Source organism: Mauremys mutica, chromosome 1 (assembly GCF_020497125.1).
Source record: "Mauremys mutica isolate MM-2020 ecotype Southern chromosome 1, ASM2049712v1, whole genome shotgun sequence".
Classification (NCBI taxonomy): domain Eukaryota; kingdom Metazoa; phylum Chordata; order Testudines; family Geoemydidae; genus Mauremys; species Mauremys mutica.
In genome coordinates this window covers 133,011,010-133,028,115 of record NC_059072.1, presented here as the reverse complement: position 1 = coordinate 133,028,115, position 17,106 = coordinate 133,011,010, and the positions used below count along the sequence as shown (strand labels likewise).

The 17,106-nt window shown below is 50.4% G+C and overlaps 1 protein-coding gene across 3 annotated transcripts in view; it reads right to left on the bottom strand.

The window, feature by feature from the left end:
* LOC123354394 (rho guanine nucleotide exchange factor 5-like) overlaps window positions 1-17,106 on the bottom strand; it is a 63,316-nt gene that overhangs the window by 6,704 nt on the left and 39,506 nt on the right. For all 3 annotated transcript variants that reach the window (XM_044996441.1, XM_044996431.1, XM_044996450.1), the window contains exons 3-10: window positions 10,287-15,339; window positions 8,116-8,167; window positions 7,655-7,719; window positions 7,055-7,317; window positions 5,442-5,602; window positions 4,151-4,303; window positions 1,830-1,959; window positions 1,017-1,091 (exon numbers count right to left, since the gene is read on the bottom strand). In XM_044996441.1, the coding sequence (XP_044852376.1) occupies window positions 1,017-1,091; window positions 1,830-1,959; window positions 4,151-4,303; window positions 5,442-5,602; window positions 7,055-7,317; window positions 7,655-7,719; window positions 8,116-8,167; window positions 10,287-15,339 (5,952 nt within the window). The remainder of the gene's footprint in view (window positions 1-1,016; window positions 1,092-1,829; window positions 1,960-4,150; window positions 4,304-5,441; window positions 5,603-7,054; window positions 7,318-7,654; window positions 7,720-8,115; window positions 8,168-10,286; window positions 15,340-17,106) is intronic.

Genomic DNA, 17,106 nt, shown 5'->3' with positions numbered 1-17,106 from the left:
AACAATATGCCAGACAAGAAGGAACCTTTGGGACAAACAAAATTGAGTGGGTTTTCTCAGAAATACTTGGGAGGAGGTGAATGCAAATTCCCACTTCTGAACCCAACCTTCTGCCATTAGGAGAAACCCATTGTCTGCTGATTACTTATTCTTGGAATAGGAAGATCAAAGCTGTAAGCTGCAAAAAGGAGGGACTTATAGTTCAGAACAAGCTCCCTCATGAATTTAACAGTTATTAACTTGTAACCACAGGAAGACCCCTTAGTGGGGTTTGAAGGACTGATCAGCCCCAGCTGGAGTTGGTGGGGGGAGAAGGGGGGTGAAGCTCTGGTAAGCTTTTAACAATGCGGGTATGTTTCTTTAGTGTTTTTAACGTTTTCTCTGTAATGCTTTCACCTTAAGAAATGAGCTTGTTTAGAAAGGACTGTGGGGTAGCTTGTAACTGTGGGCAATGAGGCTGTTTATAGCCTCTGAAGAGAAACCAAAGCAGGCCTGCTGAGGCAGCCTGACTTGCAGGGGAACTCATTACAGGCAGCCTGGCAAAACCATGGTCAGGAAGGACTGAGCTGTGGGTCTCTACCTCAGAGACCTGGTGGCTATGGAGCTGGGAGCCTGAGAGTGGGTGCCCTGGCTGGAACCAGAACGGGGAAATATAGGTGCAAGTGCCCTGAACTGTGATGGAGGTTTCTGTTTAAACCCATTGAGCTAAATGAAAGACAAAGGGAGTGACCCAGCCAATCAGCACAAGAGAGAGAATGCCTAGAGTGAAAACTAAAGAAAGTAGTGAGACATCATTAGTGCCCAACAGCCCCTGCTCTTGCCCTTGGCTCCCTGCTAACACTTCAAGAGCACGTGGCACTAGCACATGAGCAGCAAGATCATGTGAGCATTTCAGTCTGTTCCTGATGGGAGTCCCATGCTGTGGGAGTCCCTGCAGCTGTTTGGTTCACTGCCTAAAGCAGCACTGGCAGGTTGGCAATACACTGCTAGTGGAGAATGGGGCTGGTGCTCCTTACCTTCTCCAGTGCATCATAAGCCTGTGTGGCCTGCACTTCTTCATCTGACTCAGGCGGGGTTCTCTTCAATATATTCTGCAGAACAACCACAAAAAGTGTCTCGGAACGGAGGCTGAGAGAATGGACCCCAAGGACAAAAGAGATGGGCATGTGGATATGGGGGAGGCAGGTGTAGGGAGACAACAGGATGAGCAATGGCAAGGGAGAAATGGGCAGAGGGCCAGGACAGGAGGGGAGCGTGAGGGGATCAGGATAACCAGCGAGAACAGGAATCTGCATGCAGCTCCTGTCTTTGCAAGTGTACTACGACTCAAATATCATATGCAATAACTTCTGTAGGGGTGAAATGAACACTAGTCGTGGCACAAAACAGCCTAGGTACAACAACGTGGTTCTTCTTTGTTCAATACTTCTATCTGTCCAACAGTAAGGCACGTTGAGCACACTACATTGGCTCCTGTTTGCTTCCATGTGCAGTTCAAGGTATTTTTAAAGCTTTGGCTGTGCATTAAAAACTCCTAAACTCGAGAAGGGGAGCCTGCAAGCATTTATAACATAGCCAGCATTGGCATCAGAGCAACTATCAAAGATTATCACAACCATGCTATGCAGGCCACTGAACAGGCAAACTTCTCTCCTGTTCCCCTCGGCTCCTCTTTCTTTCCCTGTCTGGCCTTGGACAGGATTCCTGTGCAGTGACTTGTGTCTGAGTGTGCAGTGAGGGAGCAGTTAATAGTATGGGCTGGGGACTGGAAGTCTGAGAGCGGGTTCCCTGGCTGGAACCACAAGGTCCTCCGACCACAGCGCTGTTACCTGTAGGAGGAGTTTGAGTCGGGTGATGCGTTGGAAGGGGAGAATGAGGAAGGATTTGAGGGAGAGGCGCTGGCACACGGTGGCGCTTTCCAGTTTCTCCAGGACTTGCTGGAACCTTGCATTCCCAGTCCTGAGAGAGAGAGAGAGAGAGAAATCTAGAAGTTGTACAGAATAACAAAGTGGTGGTTCCTTCCACAAGGGGAGGGGCAGGATCACAGTTTGATATGACCAAGCAGCAGAGCCCCCATTACCTTGGAACAGGCTCGTTCCCTGTCTCTCTCAATGGAGTTGAACCCTTCTGCTGGGGAAGAGGTAGAGTGCAGGATGGCCCTTTGGGAACTGGGTCTCTCAGCAGGGTAGCAGTGAGAAAGTAATATTGAGGTGGCATCACAGAGACCTACTTCCTTCCTTAGATGAACAGCCATACTGGGTCAGACCAGTGGTCCAACAGGCCTGGTATCCTGTCTCTGACAGTGGCCCATACAAGAGCTGTAGGGGGTGTGTACAGAATATAGCCGCTGGAGTGATCCACCTCGTCTTCCCCTCCTGGCTTCTGGCGGTCAGAGGTTTAGGTTGCCCCAGGCATGGAGCTACATCCCTGACCATCTTGGCTAATACCACTTGATGAATCTATCCTCCATGAACTTTTCTAATTCTTTTTTAAACCCAGTTATTCTTTTGGCCCTCACAACATGCCATAGCAATGAGTTCCAGAGGTTAGCTGTGTGTGGTGTGGAAAAGTACTTTCTCTTGTTTGTATTAAATTTGCTGACCATTAATTTCATCAGCTGATCCCTAGTTGTTATATTGTGGAAAAGGGTAAATTACATTTCTCTATTCACTTTTCCCACACCATTCATGATTTTACAGACTTGTATCATATCCTGTTTATGCTTCTCTTTTCTAAGCTGATCAGCCCCAATCTTTTTAGTCTCTCTTTGTATGGAAGCTGTTCCATACCCTTAATAATCTTTGTTGCCTTTCTCTGAACCTTTTTCACTTCCACTATATCCTTTTTGAAATGGGGTGACCAGAGCTGAACTCAGTATTGAAGGTGTGGGTGCATCATAGATATATATATATATATATATATAGTGACATTATGAGATTGTCTTGTTTTCTATTCCTTTCATAATAGTTCCTAACATTGTCAGCCTTTTTGACTGCTGCTGCACACTGAGCTGAAGTTTTCAGAAAACTATCCATGGTGAGTCCAAAATCGATCTTGAGTGGTAACAGCAAATTTAGAACCCATATTATATATGTGTAGTTGGGATAATATGTTCCATTGTGAATTACTTTTCACTTGTCAATGCTGAATGTCATCTGCCATTTTGTTGCCCAGTCACCCAGTTTGGTGAGCTCCCTTTGTAACTCTTCCCAATCAGCTTTGGACTTAACTATCTTGAATAATTTTGTATCATCTGCAAACTTTGCCACTTCCCTGTTCACTCCCTTTTCCAGTGAGCAAGAAAAGCTGTTCCCTGGTGAGACAGAGCCCTTTGGAACAGGGAGACTTCTCCCTACAGAGGGAATAGCCACATTCCAATTTCCCCCTCAATGGGTTAGGGCACTTCCCTAGAGGCAGAGGCAATGCCTATGTGCTCCTCCTCCCTCCTTTCCCCCAGAGCACAGGCAGCATCCTGGAGGCCCTCTCTGTTTGGAATTGAGGCTTCGCTGGTGGGCAGAAGGGAGGGATCAGTACCAAGGCAGCCTCCCTCAGTATTAGGTGGCAGTGAGAAGGAGTACAAGGGGTGGCCCTGTTAGGTAGTGCCCTTCCCTAGGAGAAGAAGGGAGGCAGTATGTGTGCAGCTTCCAGGAGGACTGGGTTCTTGTATGGAGATAGCAGTGGGAGAGTTGTTACTGAGGCAGCCTCATTCTGCGTTGGGGTCCCTCCCCATAAAGGGTCAGTATCGAAGTGACCTACAGCTCTGATTTGTTCTCTCCTGCAGGGGGTGTTGTGGCACTGGGGGCATTAGCTGCTCCACTCTACCCTCCACAGCCAAGCTGAACTGAATCCTCCAGCCAGTCGTATCTGCCTCCTCAGTAGGAAGGGGTGGCATGAACCTGCAATTATTTGTTTCTGCCTTCTCCTACAAGGGGCTCTGATACTTGGTAGAATCAGCCCTGCCCTCCCAATGGATGGTCTCTGTAACACTGATGGAAGCCTCGACCGCTCTCATACACCCACGCTTGTAGATGGGACATGACTACCAGGGGGCAACCTGCAGTTGCTCAGCTCTATCCTGGCTGATAAATGGCACTTATGAGGTGCATCAAGGAGAGCAGAGGGTGAGACGGGAACAAAGCATTGTTCTTACACTAGCTTCTGGAAAATCTGCTCCTGGTAGGTCTGATTTGTCACGTATGGTAGATACACCTTGCGGAATTCAGGGGCATGTCTCAGAGCCACGTCACACACGTTGAAGTTGAACATGTTCTCCTCAAACTTCTCCTCCAGCTCGAAGAGGAAACTGTAATGCCCCATATGTCGCCATGAAAGGAGAGAAACACTGTTACTAAAGTGCTGTTACTGTTGTTATTTATTATTTGCATTACCATAGCACCTAGGAACCACAGTCATAGGCTGGGACCCCATGGTGCTCAACGTTGTACAAACACAGAGAAGAAGATGGTGCCTACCTCAAGAAGCTAAAACTCTGACTATAAGACAAGAGACAGCAGATGGATACAGACAGACTGGAGAGTACAAGCAAAGTGAAAAGGTCCTTTTGTCTCTATCAGTCACCAGACTCCTTCTCTTGCTGTGCTACGTGTAAGGCCCACATACTAATCACAAGGTTCCTCTCCACTTTAGGGGGACAGCAGAGGTCTGGTGGTGGTGGTTTGGTTTCCAGTGTGAAAGAAAGCTGAATACCACCAAAATACATCATCAAGGCAAAAGGGATTTCAGCTGCTGTGAAGTCCGGTTTACAGCTGCTTAAGGCACAGTCACAAGGATCTGAGAGTTTAAAACAGAAACAACCCAGCCCTGTAGTTGAAATGGAAAAAGTGGTAGAGAACCAAAAGGACATGCAATCAGTCAAACCTTAAAGGAGAAAAATAAAGGTTCTGAGATACAGAATGTACACCAACCAAAATGTCTGGCATGTGGTGGCACTGGTTCTGGTTCAGGCTTATGGATGGTGCTGGACTGAGCCAGGTTGGGATCTGCCAGATAGTGGCTCTAGTTTTCTTAAACTGGGTCAGGTGAATGATGGGTTCTGGGTTATGTCTGCTTGGTGCTAGATTTGGGCTGAAGTCTCCTTCCTGGTAATTCTCGTTTGGTTCAGGCCAGGTTTGGTGGGGCCTATGGTCTTGTTGGTGGCATTTTAGATTCTTTGTTCTCCTGCTATTTTCTGTTTGTACAAATGTGCCACCAGTTCTAAATGCACCACATTGAATGAACAAGACTACCTGACTCACTCTCTCACCCAAAGGACAGAGGTTCATTCCAGGGTATGAGGAAGGGATGTGTGTCCCAGGACTGAATGGACATGTGGAGTAGGGGTGAGGGGGCTATTGACTGGTCTGATCTTTGTTTTCCATCCTTGGGCTGTATCTGCACTTCACAGACACTGGTGGTCTCTGAAGTGAAGGACCTGGACTCACCTGGCACTGACATCACGCACTTCCTGCAGGCGGGAAAAAAGCCACTTGCGCTCCTGATTGGTGAGGAGTGTCTGGAGTTCTGATGAGCACTGGAAGTGATCCACTGCCACATTTAAACTGCGCAAGTACGAGGCCTCTGACATGATCAACTCGAACTTGGCCTGTAGAGAAAGGGACATAGCATCAGCATAGTAGACATGTCTGTGAGGGATGTAAACGAGATGGCACTGAAGGACAATGAAGGGGCAAAGGCCAGGAACCTTCCTGGCTTCCAGTGTAGGTGCTGTGTAGCTGCTGATTCCTAATGGAAAAAAGAGCCAAGCTCTCTAACCAGGCAGTGTAAAGAGATGGTGCTTTAATGATAGTGAGAGGCCTGGGGTGAGGCAGGTTGGCAGAGATCGATGGGGACATCAGTCTATTCCAGTGGTTCTCAAACTTCTATATTGGTGACTCCTTTCACACAGCAAGCCTCTGAGTGTGATCCCCCGTATAAATTAAAAACACTTAAAATATTTAACACTATTATAAATGCTGGAGGTGAAGCAGGGGTTGGTGGTGGAGGCTGACAGCTGGCGACCCCCCCATGCAATAATCTCATGACCCCCCATGAGAGGTCACGGCCCCCAGTTTGAGAATCCCATGTCTATTCTTTCTTCATCTATCCATTTGTTGGGATGGAAGGACAAGCTTATGGTAGCAAAGAATCCTGTGGCACCTTATAGACTAACAGACGTTTTGCAGCATGAGCTTTCGTGGGTGAATACCCACTTCTTCAGAAGCTTATGGTGTGATTTGAAGCTATTCATCAACTTTGACTGGGAACTGTAGTATCCATTTTTGCCCCCCCCCCTTTAAAAAAAACAGAAATAATCACAACACCCCTGTATCCTATTCATTCTCCCGAGATTCATCCTTCCTGGGCTTCTCTTTATTTAGCACCCCCCCATATTGCCGTTTCTCATGAGTTGGAGGAATAAAAGGCAGAACTGAGGAGATCCGACATCAGGGTCCTCAAATTTCCCCCAAGTCCTCATTTTCTCCTCCTTCCCTGGATCCTCTTGTCCCACTGCTTCCCCTTCAGTTCATCTTGATTCCTCTTGTCCTTCCCACCCCATTTCTCTGAATCTGCCTGCAGTTCCCTCACAGCCTCTTTTGCACACAATGGCCAACTTTTGATCCTTGCATTCTTTTTCAGAGGAATTATAGTCTGGGCCTTGATTAATGTAGTCTTTTAGGGTCCTCCAGCTTCTTCCACACTTGGTCTATTTTAGTAGCAGGGGACTGGACCCAGGAGGTCCCTTCCAGGCTTATGTCACTAATGCTTCTTCCTGTTGTACCTTGCTCCACGAGGCTTCTTAATTCCTCCAAATTTGCTTTCATAACATGTATTGCTGGGTTCCATGACCCCATTCCTTACCTTTGCATGCCTTTCCCTTACTATGTTGGGTTCAATTTGCTCATAATCACAGGTACCAAGCTTCCCTTTAACCTGGATACACATTGCTGATAATTTCTCTTCCTCTTCACCCATCTGCATTCCTGTATCATACATTCATCTATGCTGTCCCACCTGGCCAATCCCCATCCCTCTGCCTACAGCATCCATCCATTACCTCCTGCAGTTTCTGATCATCTCGGGACATGTTCAGCAGCATTCTGCTTCCTCGGATCATGGGGATGTCCTGCCAGAGGGACGCGTTGGACGAGATTGACAGACGTTGAAGATACGAGTCCTGCTGAGACAGCACTTTCCTCCGTAACCTTGGGGAGCTTGGAGAGCTTACTTCGAAGTCCTCTGCCAAAGAATCCGCTCTCTTCTGGCTTTGGATTGCCTTGTTCAGAGCCACGTCGCTGTATTCCTGATACAGTAACCCTGCTGTGGAGAGAGGCCAGCAATTCAGATTCATTCGAAAGCAGTGACTACTGAACTCCCTGTGTGGAGAGGGCTCCATTACTGTTTCAATACAATCACTCTAAGACAAATGGACATGTCAGAGCCTATAGTGTTTATAATGCACCTATCACCAGCATAGCTCTCCACATCTCTAACCACATTGCATGCTGATGGTTACATGGCCCTCTCTATACTCTCTCACTGATACTCCCACCTAATTTCACTGTAGCAGGAGGCTGCAGATCCTCTCTTTTTTCAGCTCTCCACAGGGGGGATAATGGCTGGAGTTTTCTAGAGCACTTAAATGGGAGGTACTTACAGGAGTTGATCAGTTTGGAGTGTCGGCGCTTGAAATTATCCAGTGTGGCTGCAGATTTCTTCTCCCTGTCCGGGGAGAGGAGAAGGTTTGGGGAGCAAAGAGACAGGAGAAAATAAGAACTGCTGAACTGGATGTAGCTTATCCAGATCTTAGTAATTAATCTGGAACAGCTGGGACTTCTCTCTCCATCAAGTTCAAAGTCTGCATTCCTTATTTCTTCTGCAAAGGACTGTTGTCAGGCTGATGGATATTCAGAAGTAACGGGACATGAATTCCCCTCTTGCCCTTTGGGGAAAGGGATCCCATTGCATGGGCAGCCTGGGATGAAGCTTAGGCAGGGGTCGTTATCTCAGAGAGCATTTTGCTCTGTTGTCTGTTTCTTGGGTCACTAAGGAATCACTGGAAAGTTCTGGGCCTCTGTATCTCAGGTGAAAGGGATTAGAAGCAAATGGGAGACTCACCGAAGTATAACTGTGTCTAAGCTGGTTGGCTGGTCCTTGTGTGCTCCCTCCTCTGAAAGGACAAGAGAGGTTATCCCATTTTCTGCCAATAAGACAGCAAACACGAGAGAGAGAGAGAGATTCCAAGGAGCCAAGTGTAAGGACATGATGCAATGCAGATATCACATCCTAAACCCTATGTAGAGGTGGTAGCCTGGGACAGGGACTAGTACCCCCCTGAGGTTTTTTTTTCCAGGCTTTACAGCTTCGTGGCTTGAACAATACTTGGCACTTACTTAACACTTCATACCCATCATTTAGACAATAATTCTTGTCTTTCATACACACATCTTTCCAAGCCACCAAATGGGAAGAGGCCTGTGTTTTCAAAAGCGACAATGACTTTGGTGTCCAATTTGACATGCCTGAAAGGGGCCTGATTTTCAGGGTGTGGGTGGCTTGCTCAGCATTTTCTAGAAATCGGGGCCCCTTTAAAGTGCCTTAAGTTGGGCACCCACCACCTGAGGCACCCAAAGTCATTTCTGAAAATCTGAGCCTTATTCTTGGAGATGTTCAGACCCCAAAGCTCCGATTGACTTCACAGTTGTAAGTACTCAACACCTCTGAAAATCACCCTTTATATTTGTGTTGGGAGCACTGTGGTCTAGTAAATTAGGCATGGGATTAGATGTCAGAACTGGGTTCGTTGTTGATTCTGATACTGACACTAAGTCACTGGTGACCCTTTGGGAAGTCACTCTTTCTTTCTCTGAAGCAGGGGTCCGTTTGTGGAATGGGGAAAATATTTACCTCCTTTGATAGAGGGTGTTGGGAGAGGCCTAAGTAAATCTGAGGAAAGAACTATATATGTGGCAAAGGATTATTAAGACCAGCTGGTGACAGAGATGAGAACAGAGCCCATGAAGGGGACCACTATTATCACTAACTTTTTCCACTTTGGGGCCAAAAATGTATAAGTGCAATATTTTGAACCAAAGTGGCTTCAATGTAAAAACACTTCCAGTATCCCAAAATGCCAATATTTATGCAGTGTGGAAAAACATAAAAGGAATTGAGGCAAAAATATGCCAAAAGTGTCACTAATTTCACCCAGCTCAATATCTGTATTGATAAAGGGCATAGAGAGCTCAGACACACAAAGTACAATATTGGCTAGGTGCATTGTGGGGGATTTATGCCTTTGTCTAAAGAATTCATCATTGGCTTCCACCAAAGACAGGACACTGGATCTGATGCAGACATGGAACAGCCTTGGGGTGGCAGCAGAGGCCTCTACCCTTCAAAGGCTAATAGCTTACTGTGAAAAGGTGAATATTTAGTGGGACCACTGCATGGCTGAGGAAAAGGACTAGAACTCTGAATAAGGACAGAGTGCGGCTACACAGCATTTTGGAGTGAGCCTCCAAGCCCAGCTCAGCAGACATAGGCTAGCTGTGCTCCTGCTAGTGCTCTAAAAATAGCTGTGTAGACAGAGCTTTAAAGTGGTATCTTGGGCTTTGAAGCCCACCCTATCTCCCTAAGCTTCAGCACCCGGGCTCCAGACCAAGCCACAACTTCAGAGCAATCTATACAGATATTTTTAGAGCCCTAGTGTGAGCCCTGTTAACCCAAGTCTGTTGGCCGGCGCTGGGAAGCTTGCTCCAAAATGCTGTGTAGACATACCCATGGGGGTTCAGTGGGCAGGCAAGGCAGGAGAGAAGGGAGGCTGAAGGAGCAGGTGGGGAAGGTGGTGAGAAGAAATGCTGGGCAAGTAGTTGAGGAGGGACTAATTTAGTGAAATGGGAGCTGGGTGTGCTGTTGGTAGCTATTATAATCAGTCTGGAGAGTGGTGATTGGGATAGCAGTCCAAAGCAGGCAAACAGGCAGGCCTCACTTGATGTAATAGCTTTTTATCTCTGGAAACCCCAATAATACAGCTCAATTTTAGTGACAATGGGGTATATATTTCCACAGGGCAGGACTGAGGGGCATTAGCAGAGCTATGAGGGGAGCCCAGGACTGGAATAGCAAGGGGCCTGCAGGGCAGGATAGAGGGGCTTTGGCAAAGCTGTGTGTGGATAGTTTTGGAAATATTTCTAGCTATTCTCTGGCTATAGCTATTTTCACTCTCTTACTCCTCCATCATTTGCTTTATGCTGAGATTTGGTATCTTAGGAGGAGAGGGGTCTCACCTTGTAAGTTGTCTGGCAGTACTGACATCTTCCTCAGGCCCTGCCGGTGCCAATCTCTGCTTTTTGCTCGGCGTTTGATCACGTTCTCCTGACTCCCTGAATTGTCCACCCTGATGACTTTTTTATCTGGCCAACTTGATGACTTCTCCAAGGGTGCATGTCTGGCCAACTCCTCTTTCACCTGGGCCACAAGGTGAAGTGGTTCTCCCTGCCCTTCCATCTTTTGCTTGCATGTCCTAGCGCCCTCTGCTTTCTCTATTATCACTGCAGGGGCTGTTCTATTCCTCGTATCCACGCTGGTGGGGCCTGCCTGTGCCTGGTCCCACTGGGGCTCCTCGAAGACTGCGTCCTGTCGGTACAGTGTTCTGATGGCTGGTGGCGATGGAGGGCTGAACTGCAGGAAGTGGATTGGGTTGGAGAAAGCTAGTAGTGGGGGTGGCTGTGGTGAATTTCTACTCTGAGAGTCTGTGGATGTTCCCCACCCTCCCAAGGAGGGCCTGGAGGTGTAATCAGGTGCGGACTTTCCACAGTGTGTAGCCAGGTGCTGACCCATTGCTTCAGGGCTTCTGCCAGAGTGGCCCATGGGTGCCTCATTCTCCAAAGTGGGAAAATCTGAGCTCTCGGCCAATGAAGTGACCCCTAAGTCACTGGTGTCCACCACATCCAGTGTAAGTGAGGTGACAGGATCCCACTGGGCACCAGACACTCCCTCGTGGGTCATCTGCATTAGGAGGGGGTTCTCTTCTCCATCTGCCACAGCAGGGGCAGGGACCAGAGCATGAGCAAGGCTGTCGGCATCAGGCACAGAGGCTGGAGCCTGGGCAGGGCAGCTGGAATTGGGGGCAGTGGCCAGTAACTGACTAGAATCTGATACATAGTTTAGAGGTGGATTGGAGTTAGATACAGGAGGCAGAGGCTGGTCAATATCAGGTGCAGGGGCTGGAGGCTGGTTGGAGTCAGGCACAAGGGACTGAGACTGGAGAAGCTGGTAGGCATCAGCCAGAAGAGCCAGGGGCGAGCTGGGCGAGCCAGGCACAGGAGCCGGTGGGTGGGTGAGCTGGGTGGCATCAGCCAAAGGAGCCAAGGGTGAGCCAGGTGCAGAAGCTGGAGGCTGGGTGGCATCAGGCACAAGAACCAGGAGTGAGCCAGGAGCCAGAGGGTGGGCAAGCTGATTGGCATCAGGTGCAGGAGTCACGGGGGAGCTGGGTGCAGCAGCCAGATGGCAGGCGAGCTGGTCGGCATCAGGTGCAGGAGTCACGGGGGAGCTGGGTGCAGGAGCCAGATGGCAGGCGAGCTGGTCGGCATCAGGTGCAGGAGCCAGAGGGTGGGTGAGCTGAGTGGCATCAGGCGCAGGAGCTAGGGGCAAGCTGGGCAAAGGTACTAAAGAGTGGGCAAGCTGGGTGGCATCAGGCACAAGGGCTGGGGGCGAGCCGGGCACAGGAGCTGGAGAGTGGGCGAGTTGGTCGGCGTCAGGCACAGGTGCCAAGAGCAAGATAGGCACAGGTGCCAAGAGCAAGCTGGGCACAGGAGCCAGTGGGTGGATGAGCTGGGTGGTATCATACACAGGGACTGGGGGCGAGCTGGGTGCAGGAGCTGGAGGGTGGGTGAGCTGGTCGGCATCAGGCACAAGAGCCTGGGTTAAGCTGGGCACAGGAGCCAGAGGGTGGCTGAGCTGGTTGGCATCAGGTGCAGGAGCCAGAGGGTGGGCGACCTGGGTGGCATCAGGGGCTGGGGGCGAGCTGGGTGCAGGAACCAGAGTGTGAGTGAGCTGGTCGGCATCAGACACAGGAGCCAGGGGCGAGCTGGGCACAGCAGCTGGAGGGTGGGTGAGTTGGTTGGTGTCAGGCATGGGGGCCAGAGGTGAGCCGAGCGCAAGTGCCAGATGGTGGGCAAGCTGGGTGGCATCAGGGGCCAGAGGTGAGCTGGGCGCAGGAGCCGGAGGGTGGGTGAGCTGCTCGGCGTCAGGCACGGTGGCCAGAGGTGAGCCGAGTGCAGGCGCCGGAGGGTGGGTGAGCTGGTCAGCATCAGGCACGGTGGCCAGGGGTGAGTCGGGCGCAGGCGCTGGAGGGTGGGTGAGCTGGTCGGCATCAGATGCAGGGGCTAGGGGTGAGCTGGGCACAGGAGCCAGAGGGTGGGTGAGCTGCTCGGCGTCAGGCACGGTGGCCAGAGGTGAGCCAAGTGCAGGCACCGGAGGGTGGGTGAGCTGGTCAGCGTCAGGCCCGGTGGCCAGGGGTGAGTCGGGCGCAGGCGCTGGAGGGTGGGTGAGCTGGTCGGCATCAGGCACAGGAGCCAGGGGTGAGTCGGGCGCAGGTGCCAGAGGGTAGGTGAGCTGGTTGGCGTCAGGTGCAGGAGCCAGGGGCGAGCTGGAGTCAGGCTCAGGAGGAGTAGGCTGTGTGTGCTGCTCCAGGGCCAGGACTACAGCTTCTTCTGGGGGCTGCGGTACAGCATTAAGGGCACTTCCTGTTCCTGGCACTTCCACCTCTAAGCTCAAATGTGACTCATCAAGTAAAGGGTTTTGTTGTGCTGTGTGAACCATGTTTGCTTCCATTTCCTTTCCCTGGAAAACAAAACTTCTCGTCGGGGGCTTTTGGTGCCTCTGGACTTTCTCCAGGTAATTTGCGGGAGCGAGAGCCATGTTTGGTGCTTGGGATGACTCCAGGTGCATTGTAGCTGGAGCTGCAGGAGTAGATTCTACTTCATCTTTGGCTGTTGGCAGGCTCTGCCTTGAAGGGGGACTTCTGAAAGCCTTGGAGATGGAAGGCTGGGCACTAGGGTCTTCATTAAGGCCGTTCTCAGGTGTAAGCAGCCCATGAGGAGTCTGGACACTCTCTGTGCTGGTGGTCACTGAGGCTCCTTCACTAGAAGCTGCCTCCTGCAGGTAAGAAGTCTGTCTGGATGTGTCCTGTACAGAGACTGGTGCTTTGTCCAGGTCAGTACATCCCACAGGGCTCGCTTGCGATCTTTCATCAGCATCCTCCTGAGGTTGGCCAGCTGCTGATGCTGCCGAGTTGAACTCTGATGGTGAGGCTGGAGTGAAATCGTAATGGCTGGGAAATGCTGGGTTTTCTGCAACAGGATGAGGATCTGCGGGACCAAAAGATCCCAAGTTCCTGGCACCAGAAGAAGGGTCCAGAGTCCCAGAGGAGTCTGGGTTCCCTGCACCAGATGAGGTTACTTCTCTGCATAATGGAGATATGGCTCCTCTATCATCAAAGCTCTGGACTGTCCTTCCATCTCCATCACTATGGCCATCCTCACCATTACTGGCTCTGTTATCCTGACAGGTTTCTTCACAATCTTGGCCACTGAAAGAAATGGAGCTGAAAGGGTCAGAAACCCCCATGTCTCCCCAGTGCTCAGAGATGTGGCAAGTGGGGGAGTGCATCATGGAACTCCCACCCACTGGGTTCTGACTTTCAGACTTTATCACAGCAGGTGGCTGAGCTCTTTCATTTGCTCCTCCAATGCAGGCCTTCGACACTATGCTGAATAGTTCATCCTCACCAGAATGCTGATCTTTGGAGAATGATTCCTGGGGCAGAGAGGCCAGCCCTGTTCCCTCAGCCGAGGAAATGCTCTCCCCCTCATCATGGAGGTCCCAGTTTTGCTTGGAGAGAGAAGGTGATGCTGGATTGAGTGCTGGTGGTGGAGCCTCCTGCTCCGACTCTTCCCTCCCTGGCTCTTGTTCCAGCTCATCCCACCTCTTTTCCTTCTGATCTTCTCTGTCCCGTACTTGCTCCTCGTGCACTGGTTTCGCTTCCTTCTCTAGCTTCTCCCATTCTGGCTCCTCCTGTTCCAGCTCTGGCTGCTTCTCTTCCGACTGCTCCTCCTCTTCTGGCTCCTCCCCGCATTCTAGCTGCTCATGCTGCCACTCCTCCTGCTCTGTGTTTTTTGCAGCATTCAGTATGTGGAAGACACACACTCTTGGACATTCAGTGCTGCCTTCTGCTCTTCCATCATCTGCTCCTTTCTCCTCCTCCGGAAGGAGGATTATAGAACCAGATGGACTTTGCCAAGCAGCCACTTCTGTTTTCTGGTCTGTGGCCAAGGCATTGTTCCCCCTCTCATGGGATGACAGGACCATCTTTCCATCTGCATTTCCTCCTGTCAGCTGTGACTTTCCTTGGCTGTCATCTGATAAGGGATAGGGTGGGTGATGTGAAGAGGAAGAGTCTGTATCCTCTCCCCGTCCCTGTAAGCCTCCCACTTTTTCACCATTATCTACAGAAGGCATGGGATTCATCCTGCCTATTACATCCATCCCAGGAGATGGCTCCTCGTCCGTCCCTGCCACTGCTTCAGTACTTGGCGGGAGCTCTCTGATGGTCCCATTTGCTACATCCAATTCCTGCAAGGGGGGATCTCCAATAGTGTCATCATGCAAAGTCTCAGTCTTGCAATGAACCTCTGAAATGTCTTTACACACCATGAAGTGTTTAGTGGCTAGTTCCCCCTGGATGGGAATAGTGTCTGTCATTGAGGTTTCCTTATGCTGTGCCTGGGGGACAGCAATATGACATGCCAGGGACTGTTTCTGATCCTGAGGAAATTCAATCTGAAGGACTGGAGACTGTACCTGTGGGGTTTTGTCATGAGTGGCTGTTGCCTGTGGGACTGTGTTGGGAAAGGAAGAATACTGACTGCTTTCAGGATGAGCTAATTTTCCCTGTTCAGAGTTCGAGGAGTGATCCCATCTCTGTTTTTCCAAATATCTCTCTTGTACTGCAGGCTCTTTCTCCCACTCTGAGAGTCCTCTCTGGTGCCTTAGATCTCTCTCCACTTGTTCCAGTCCTGACAGAACAGGGTTAGAGGATCTGCCACACATCTCTGCTGATTCCCCAGCAGAGAGATGCCTCAGAGGATCCTGGGCAATGGAGATCTGTGCTCCTTCTGCAGAGCCAGGCAGCTCAGTGCTCATCTCTACAGACTCAGTGGTGGCATCATGTCCCCTTCTGGCTGGTGTAGGATCAGGGTTTTCCTCACTAGGGCTGCTGGTTGCTGGGGGAAAGGGGTCTCCCCCATTGGCTTCTTCAGATTCCATCAGTAAGACATCCTGTAAATGAGAACACATATTTCATATTATAAAATGGCTAGGTTGGAAACTGTGAGTGGATTGACCCAAGGAGCTTTGAGGACAGAAGCTAATGTGTCTGGGAAAAGAAGTGAAACACATACCCAATGAGTGGGAGGGAGTCAGGAAACTGTAATGGTGGGGGTGATGGTAGATGACAAATTAGATTTTGTTTGTAATGTGATAAAGCAACAAATCAAACTGGTGTAGTATTGGGCTGCAGCTTGAGAGGCTGGTCTAAAGGAATGGGTCTAATTCAGCCTCACTTACACCAGAGAAGCCTGCTGACAGAAGTAGGGGGAGCATGTGTGAAAAACAAGGAAGATTCTAATCTACTATCTTTACTTGTCTGGGCCATGACCTGTCCCGTCCCTGTCCACCCTGAAATGGATCTTTCTTCCCAGCCGCAGCAGTTTCCCATACTCCTGCTAGCCCTGGAATGTTTTTTCTAATATTCCAGCCTCTCCTCTAATGAAAGCAATGGAAGATAGACCTGCTTTTAAACCGCTGCATGCATCATGTGTTGGGTACCATACCATCATGCCAAAGCCACAGTACAATCCCCTTTGCAATGCCCAACCATCTCGGTCTTTTCAGGTCCATCGCCGAACAAAACTGTAACAACCTCCTTCCCCAGCTTGTCTTTCAGCTGTCAAACTCTCCAGACAGCCAATGAGCAGTCCTGCCATTCTTGGCTACAGCAATCATCCCATATCCCTTCAAGTAAAAAACCTATTTCACCTCTGTACCCAATCCTGTCTCCAGAGCCATCAGATAACACCTCCCAGTGAAAAAAAATCAGGATAGCAGCCCTTCTAGCAGCAAGGAGCTGGGATTTCTTCCTCCCTGACCCCAAATCAGATAAGCAAATGTATGACCCTTCCCTCCCTGCATATTGCCAAACCCTTCTGAATCAAAGGTCAGGAAATTGAATTCACAATGCCATTGCAAAGAAAGAAGGGTGCACAGGAACATTCAGGGCTGGGCCCTCTCTATGTAAAGAGAGAGATATCAGAGGGACTGGGGATGTGCATGGAGATTGAGAATCGTGTTAGAAGTCTGTACCGAGGCTATAGCTGGAATTATTGGGATGCATGAGTGGGACATGAGTGTATATGGAAAGGGAAGTCTCTCATAACAGAATCAGGTCATTTCACGGGGGCAGGGGTAGCAGCAGGGTCAAAGAAAATCTGTGTTCCCATACAGGAATGGAAGGTAGTAAGGGCTTTTCTACACTCTCAAGGGGAAGTGGGTTGGCTAAAAGAGGTGTGGTGAGACAGTAGCTAAACATGGTGGTACCCAGATGGTACCTGGAACAAAGGTGTTTAAATCCCTCACAGCTGTATTGTAATCAGGGCCGGCTCCAGACCCCAGTGCGCCAAGCGCACGCTTGGGGCAGCATTTTGCCGGCAGGGCGGCAGGCGGCTCTGGTGGACCTCCCGCAGGCATGACTGCGGAGGGTGCGCTGGTCCCGCGGCTCGGGTGGACCTCCCGCAGGCATGACTGCGGAGGGTTTGCTGGTCCCGCGGCTCGGGTGGACCTCCCGCAGGCATGACTGCGGATGCTCCACCGGAGCTGCAGGACCAGCGGAACCTCCGCAGGCACGTCTGCAAGAGATCCCCTGGAGCCACGGGACTGGCGACCGCCACAGCGCGCCCCGCGGCGCGCCGCCCTGCTTCGGGTGGCGGAATTCCTAGAGCCGCCCCTGATTGTAATATAGCACAGAATACTTATGGGAAGAGGTCCCCT